An 8,179-nucleotide genomic window follows, 5' to 3' on the forward strand; every position below is an offset into this window, starting at 1 on the left:
AAGCGTTTTAATGAGTCCCACAGCAGCACAGTGAACAGATAAATAATAATACATTAATAAACAGACCTATGAAATAAATACAACATAATAAATCAACAGAACAGGCTCGTGTCCTCCTCTCCGGCAGGCGGCGCCGTGGCGGTAACTCACCGACACAAAACTCGAGAAGAAGAATCATAGCGAGCTGTGATTGGCTGAGAGCTGTATAAAGGAAACATGGCGGCAGTGGGACACAGCAGTAGAGATATGGGCAGCGCATGCGGCTCAAACTTTAATATAATCGGTCCATGCTCGAGCTAAACCAACTAAATGAAACAACAGAGACCTCCGTGCGGTATCCCCGGGCTGCTGAAGCTAAACCGGTGAGCGGAACAAAGGTTTGTTTGGCGGGAATGTTTGGGAACATGGCGCCAGCTCACTGCGTGTTTGATTTAATACTTTTCTTTCTTCTTGTTTCAGCTTCAGCATGAGCCGGAGTCCTGAGATGGGATGAGGGCCTCTCCGGAGAGATGAACTTTCCGGTAAAGGGCTTTTACCGGAGACAAACGCTTCGCCAGAGGTGGTCGGAGTTCGCTACTGAAGGCCCTGACTGAAACCCCACGGTACGCTACTGGGTGTGTTTAGGTTGATAGAGAGCGTGTGTTTGTGTGTTTAGGTTGAGAGGGAGAGAGTGTGTGTGTGTGTGTGTGTGTGTGTAGTTTGAGAGTGTGTGTACATGTATCGCCTATATTAATGTGGAAGTGATGAAGCAAAAGGCCGACTGAAGCCCCCCCACAGCAGACTGTTCACAGAGGGGGGGCCATGACATAACCGAGCTGAAGCGTATCCTGATCCACCTCAATGTTATCTCTGCCTCTGTGTGTCTGTGTGTGTGTGTGTGTGTGTGTGTGTGTGTCTGTTTCTCTCTGTGTGTGTGTCTCTCTGTTTCTGTGTGTCTGTCTCTCTCTCTGTCCGTTATCTAGACTCATGAACAAAGAACTAACGGCGTTTGTTTGGCGGGAATCTTGGGGAACATCATCGCACAAGTAGACGTTTGATTTAACACATTTTCGTTCTTCTTTTTTTTCAGCATGAACCAGAGACTGAGCCCAGTGACGTCTGCGTACCTGGACAGCTCAGGTGAGTGCTGGAGATGATGTGATGACCTCATAGGGGGCTGGGCTAAAGCTGGTGACCTCGTAGGGGGCGGGGCTAAGCTGGTGGAGATGATGTGAACAAAAGGCCGAATTGTAGCGTCCCCCCGTGAGCAGTTAGTTCTCAGCACGGGGGCGTCGCCATGACAAAGAATGACCGAAGCATCTCTGATCCACTGCAGCTCCAAGCCCTGAACCACCTTTACCTGTCTGTCCTGCTGCCCTACTGTCTGTCTGCCCTACTGTCTGTCTGCCCTACTGTCTGTCTGCCCTGCTGTCTGTCTGCCCTGCTGTCTGTCTGCCCTGCTGTCTGTCTGTTGTCTGTCTGTCTGTCTGCCCTGCTGTCTGTCTGCCCTGCTGTCTGTCTGTCTGTCTCCCTGTTGTCTGTCTGTCTGTCTGCCCTGCTGTCTGTCTGTCTGCCCTGCTGTCTGTCTGCCCTGTTGTCTGTCTGTCTGTCCTGCTGCCTGTCTGTCTGCCCTGCTGTCTGTCTGCCCTGCTGTCTGTCTGTCTCCCTGTATTCTCTCTCTGGGATTTATGCCAAAATGATGAACTAAAGTTTGACTGTTTGCTCCAACAGGCGGCGCTGTGCAGAAACGTTTTCAGGAAGAGGACACGGGTAGAGGTGTGTTTACCTGTACAGGTGTGTGTGTTCACTTCCTACAGGTGTGTGTTTACCTGGACAGATAAATTGTCTTGTATGACGGTGGAAGTGATGAAGCAAAAGGCCGACTGAAGCCCCCCCACAGCAGACCGTTCACAGAGGGGGGGCCATGACATAACCGAGCTGAAGCGTATCCTGATCCACCTCAATGTTATCTCTGCATCTGTGTGTCTGTCTCTCTGTGTGTGTGTGTGTGTGTCGCTCTCTCTGTGTGTGTGTGTCTGTCTCTGTGTGTGTGTGTCTGTCTCTCTCTGCGTGTCTGTCTCCATTATTTAGCCTCATAATGGACTAACAGCGGTTGTTTGGGATCGTCATGGCACCAGCTCAGTCACGAGTAGACGTTTGATTTAACACTTTCCTTTCTTCATGTTTCAGCATGAACCAGAGACTGAGCCCAGTGACGTCTGCGTACCTGGACAGCTCAGGTGAGTGTAATTTCAGCGTGTATTGTGTGTGTTTAGGGGGCGGGGCTAAAGCTGCTGACCTCATAGGGGCGGGGCTAAGCTGCTGGAGATGATGTGAACAAAAGGCCGAATTGTAGCGTCCCCCCGTGAGCAGTTAGTTCTCAGCACGGGGGCGTCGCCATGACAAAGAATGACCGAAGCATCTCTGATCCACTGCAGCTCCAAGCCCTGACCGGCTTTACCTGTCTGTCTGTCCTGCTGTCTGTCTGTCCTGCTGTCTGTCTGTCCGCCCGTCTGTCTCCATACACACCTTCCCCCCTGGAGCCCTGTATTCTCTCTCTGGGTTTTATGACAAAATGAACTAAAGTGTGAACTCTGTTTCCTCCAGCAGGGGGAGCTGTCTGTCTGACCGCCCGTCTGTCTGACCTGCACGGGAGCCTGTCTGACCGCCTGTCTGTCTGCACAGGGGCCTGTCTGTCTGACCGCCTGTCTGTCTGACCGCCCGTCTGTCTGACCTGCTGTCTGTCTGACCGACTGTCTGTCTGTCCGGGACTGGAGAACATGGAGGGCGGAGATTTATAATAAAATTATTTCTTAGTCAGAAGTTGGCGCCTGTTTATTTCCAGTGACGTCATTGACTTGGTTCAGTTAGTTTCAATAGAACAGAAAACATGGGATTTGTAATGTTTTAACGTTGGTTTATTTCCTCTAACTTCTGTCTGAGAAACTGTCGGTTCAAAAAATGTCTATCCAGTATGAGATGGTTATTGCTTAAAAAAAATATATATTCTTAAGGTTTGGAATAAGGAGATGGCCCCCTGCTTTGATATGTGGCTCATGGAGTTCTCTAGTACTTTATATATGGAGAAAATCTGTTATGAGATTTTAGGGAAGTTTAAACAGATGTCAGCCTTTCCTGGACTATATAACAGTACTGAAGGGACCTACATGACGCCTCGTTGACTGTATTTTTTTTGCTTAACATTTACAGTCAAAACCCAAATTATTCATACCCCTGGCAAATTTCACAGATTTGTTCAAATGTTAAAAGCTGAACATTTTTTCCACAATGATGCTTCTTGTACATCGTCTTAATATCTTCTGGGAGAAGCCTGTCATTTCCATCAAGAAAAAGCTGGTTTCATAAAAGTCAATTTGCCAGGGGTATGAATAATTAGTTTTGACTAAACCTGTTAAGAGAGTACGCCATGTTAGTTTTACAGTACGGAGGACCCTCGCGTGTAAGACACTTTAGTAACCTTGTGAATCTACAAAGAAACTCTAAAGCGTGCTAATACAAAATGCATTTGAATGGGAAACCAATGAGTGTTCCAGTCCCATAGGATTTAGTTTGCCAGAAAGTTTATTCACAGTTGAAGTGCAAACAGAGTGAAGGGTTAACTGACCCTTTAGACCAGGGGTTAACAGAGTGAAGGGTTAACTGACCCTTTAGACCAGGGGTGTCCAAACTTTTTTCACTGAGGGCCACATACAGAAAAATCTAAGAAGGGCCGGGCAGCAAAAATAACACATTTATCAGGACATGTAGCTGCTCTGATGTTTAGTTTCATAGTGTCTTCGTAAATTGTAATCCTTCTTCACGGCACATTAAACAGATACATTCCCCCTCTTGTTAAATGCCATTGATACACCCAGTGTTTTCTGCTTTTGTGTCCAATGTCCAGCTTGGTGAAAATAGTAGCCAGCCGAGATCCCGCCCCTCCAAGGAGGGTCCGGGGGTATGCCCCCCGGGAGAATTTAAGTTTTTAAAGAGAAATGCATGAATCTGGTGCACTTTGAGAGGGCTTGAAAGCTGAAGAATTTTGTATGAAAAAAAAATGGAGACACTGTGTCAGATGAATTAGAAGCTATTGGAGAAAGACACATGGATTTTCCATAATAATATTAATTAAAATAAAATATTATGCAGGGTCCTCTGGGATGGGCTTGGTGCTCTTTTTCTTATATGGGACATATTTCTCTGTAATATAATGAGTGCATTTAAATTATTTAAAAATTAAAAGGGCCATATTACATTATATTTTTAAAATGTGCCACGGGCCAATCAATCAGTTTTGACACCCCTGCTCTGGCCCGCGGGCCGTAGTTTGGACACCCCTGCTCTGGCCCGCGGGCCGTAGTTTGGACACCCCTGCTTTAGACAGAACTAAAGGCTTGTGGCTCCACACTAACAGTCGCACAGAAATACTTTGATAAAACACAAACTAACACTGAAGGAGCTCGTTAAGGTCAAACCGATAAAAACTAAACTTGTTCTTCTGGCTGTTTCCACCGCAGCCAATCAGCAGCCGGCGTCTGATGAGGTCACTATGATGTCACTACGGGGGCGTGGTCATGTTTCCTTTCACGGTAAAGTGGAAAAAACTAAAATAAGTTAGAAAAATAAAAGTTATTGCCTCAGAATGCTGCGTCCTCTTTAGTCCACAGATCTCTGCGAGCTGATAGGTCGGTTGGTGAGGAGGGGGGGTCACAGCGGGAGGGGGGGGGGGGGGGTCAGAGCAGCAGGGGGGGTCACAGCAGCAGGGGGGGGGGTCAGAGCAGCAGGGGAGGGGGGGGGTCAGAGCAGGGGGGGGGGGTCAGAGCAGCAGGGGAGGGGGGGGTCAGAGCAGGGGGGGGGGGTCAGAGCAGCAGGGGAGGGGGGGGGGGTCAGAGCAGCAGGGGAGGGGGGGGAGCTGCAGCTGTCACTCCACAGCTCAGAGGGTAAAGGTCGTCAGGCCGTCTGACTGGAGAGAGACTCCTGCTCAGGGGAACACTGCTGACCAGAATCTGAGGAGAGAAAGCACATGTTAGCCTAGGCTCTGTAAACAGGGTTAATACCTTTATTTATACAGGTAAATCCCATTGAGTCCGAAGACTCTTTTGCAAGGGAGACCTGTTCCCATTTACACGTTACCATTCACACACAAATTCATACACCGATAGCAGGCTAACTATCGACATTCACACGAGGCAAGGTGGGTGAAGTGTCTTGCCCAAGGACACAACAACCATGACACAGGTGGCAGGGCGGGGATCGAACCTCCAACCCTTTGATCATCGGCCGACCCGCTCTACCAACTGAGCCACAGTCGCCCCACAAATACACAGCCCAGGCTCTGTAAACTGCGTTAATACACAGCCTAGGCTCTGTAAACAGGGTTAATACACAGCCTAGGCTCTGTAAACACAGTGTTAATACACAGCCTAGGCTCTGTAAACAGGGTTAATACACAGCCCAGGCTCTGTAAACAGGGTTAATACACAGCCCAGGCTCTGTAAACAGGGTTAATACACAGCCCAGGCTCTGTAAACAGGGTTAATACACAGCCCAGGCTCTGTAAACAGGGTTAATACACAGCCCAGGCTCTGTAAACAGGGTTAATACACAGCCCAGGCTCTGTAAACAGGGTTAATACACAGCCCAGGCTCTGTAAACAGGGTTAATACACAGCCCAGGCTCTGTAAACAGGGTTAATACCCAGCCTAGGCTCTGTAAACAGGGTTAATACACAGCCCAGGCTCTGTAAACAGGGTTAATACACAGCCCAGGCTCTGTAAACAGGGTTAACACAGCCCAGGCTCTGTAAACAGGGTTAATACACAGCCCAGGCTCTGTAAACAGGGTTAATACACAGCCCAGGCTCTGTAAACAGGGTTAATACACAGCCTATGCTCTGTAAACAGGGTTAACACACAGCCTATGCTCTGTAAACAGGCTTAATACACAGCCTATGCTCTGTAAACAGGCTTAATACACAGCCTAGGCTCTGTAAACAGGGTTAATACACAGCCTAGGCTCTGTAAACAGGGTTAATACACAGCCTAGACTCTGTAAACAGGGTTAATACACAGCCTAGGCTCTGTAAACAGGGTTAATACACAGCCCGGGCTCTGTAAACAGGATTAATACACAGCCTAGGCTCTGTAAACAGGGTTAATACACAGCCCAGGCTCTGTAAACAGGGTTAATACACAGCCCAGGCTCTGTAAACAGGGTTAATACACAGCCTAGGCTCTGTAAACAGGGTTAACACAGCCTATGCTCTGTAAACAGGGTTAATACACAGCCTAGGCTCTGTAAACAGGGTTAATACACAGCCCAGGCTCTGTAAACAGGGTTAATACACAGCCCAGGCTCTGTAAACAGGGTTAATACACAGCCTAGGCTCTGTAAACAGGGTTAACACAGCCTATGCTCTGTAAACAGGGTTAATACACAGCCTAGGCTCTGTAAACAGGGTTAATACACAGCCCAGGCTCTGTAAACAGGGTTAATACACAGCCTAGGCTCTGTAAACAGGGTTAATACACAGCCCAGGCTCTGTAAACAGGGTTAATACACAGCCTAGGCTCTGTAAACAGGGTTAACACACAGCCCAGACTCTCTCTCTCTGCGTACCGAGCGTAGGCGTGTCTCGTACTCGGCCTCTGATTGGTCGGGGCGTCTGGTCGGCACGGCGACGCTCCAGCGCTGCAGCTCTGACATCATCTCTGTGCTGCTGAACAGGACAGCTGGGTCTCCACGGCAACGCTGGACCAGCCCCACCAGACACTCCTTATAGTGCAGCCTGCAGGGAGACTGTCTGTTTAGAGTGTGTGTGTGAGTGTGTGTGTGTGTTTAGAGCCTGTTGTATTTGTGTCTGTTTAGAGTGTGTGTGTTTAGAGTGTGTGTGTGTGTTTAGAGCCTGTTGTATTTGTGTCTGTTTAGAGTGTGTGTGTTTAGAGCCTGCTGTATTTGGGGTTAGGGTTAGGTAACCTGCAGAGAGACTGTCTGTTTAGAGTGTGTGTGTGTTTAGAGCCTGTTGTATTTGTGTCTGTTTAGACCAGTGGTGGCAAACATACGGCCGGGTTAGGCCCGCGAGATGATTTAATCCGGCCCGCGACTTGTAGAGCACACATTTCTGAGCATTTAAAAAACAAAGTAAGTCTGTAGCCCATTCCTGAGAGGAGTTATGAATGTTTAAACAAATAACCAAAATGCTCACTCCAGCCAAAATAAAAAAAGCACATTTTAGCAACGTGGGAAATGGTAATCTTGCTTCACCGCTATTAATGTTTCCTCCAGCGCTTTCCTCCAAAAACCAAAGAATAAAAATAAAAATAAAACAATTTTTATTTTTAGTGCTGAACAATTAATGTACTAGCAAGCGCGGTGTGTCTGTGCGCGCGAAACGAGCAGGAGCATGCTAGTGTAGATTTATTTCCTAATCTTCCATGCTGCTTTATTGTTATGTTCTAAATTGGGAAAAACGAATTCCAAAACAAACAACCTGTATTTAAAAATCAATCAAAACAGTAGAAGTTGCACTTGTGTTTTGTACTGTCTGCATGTTTGCACAAAATGTGTCCCTGTACATATAGACTAGTAAACAAAATTGGACAACTGTAAGGTCAGTGCCTGTTGTATTTGTGTATTCAAATAAATTATTTCATTAGTGCGTATTGGCTTCTTTGAGCAAAATACCCCCAAAGCGCCGCACCTCCTATTCCCATGGCCAGCAGCAACCTTTACTAAGACATTTCCTGGGGGGTACAGAGATCCCTTGTGATCTGTGATAATGTAGGTTACATATGTAGGCTGAGTTATAAAGCATATAACTGAAAAACAAAGCTAGGGATTTGGAGTTGACATATGTACGTTATTCTACTGGTCCGGCCCACTTGAGATCAGAGAGGCTGTATGTGGCCCTCGAACCAAAATGAGTTTGACACTAGGGTTGCTGGACGGGTCCCGGGATTTCGGGATTCCCGTGAAATGAGTCAGTCCGGGAGTACCGGAAATTGGCCGCGGGACCCGTCCTCCCGTTTTTTTTTTTTTTAGTTTTTTTTTAGGGGGGATATATTTTTAAATATTATTTAGACAGGCAGGCATACGAAATACCAGCGCCTCTACAATACTGAAAGTGCTGTGTCCGAGGAAGAGTCTGATGATACCCAAGAATATGCGTATCAGCCAGAGCCAAGCGAGCAGACGATGACCC

At 47.5% G+C, this 8,179-nt stretch overlaps 1 protein-coding gene and 1 long non-coding RNA gene across 3 annotated transcripts in view; one reads left to right on the plus strand and one right to left on the minus strand.

Annotated features, from left to right (window-relative positions):
* The first annotated feature begins 225 nt into the window (after positions 1–225).
* Positions 226–1,773, plus strand: LOC307271040. 2 transcript variants are annotated; one of them, XR_013845584.1, is made up of 4 exons: positions 226–362; positions 460–602; positions 1,070–1,119; positions 1,711–1,773. It is a non-coding gene; the product is annotated as an uncharacterized lncRNA (long non-coding RNA). The 2 variants fall into 2 exon arrangements; XR_013845585.1 differs by having other exon boundaries at positions 239–377.
* A 3,085-nt stretch (positions 1,774–4,858) lies between these two features.
* The window catches only part of LOC307271038 (E3 ubiquitin-protein ligase RNF31-like), a gene marked incomplete at its 5' end in the record, with an annotated part of 14,077 nt that continues 10,756 nt past the window's right edge, over positions 4,859–8,179 (minus strand). The window contains 2 exons of the mRNA XM_080054916.1: positions 4,859–4,985; positions 6,598–6,766. Coding sequence (XP_079911042.1) covers positions 4,866–4,985; positions 6,598–6,766 — 289 coding nt within the window. The remainder of the gene's footprint in view (positions 4,986–6,597; positions 6,767–8,179) is intronic.

The sequence above is a fragment of the Ammodytes marinus genome, assembly GCF_949987685.1.
Source record: "Ammodytes marinus genome assembly, contig: scaffold_123, whole genome shotgun sequence".
NCBI lineage: Eukaryota > Metazoa > Chordata > Actinopteri > Uranoscopiformes > Ammodytidae > Ammodytes > Ammodytes marinus.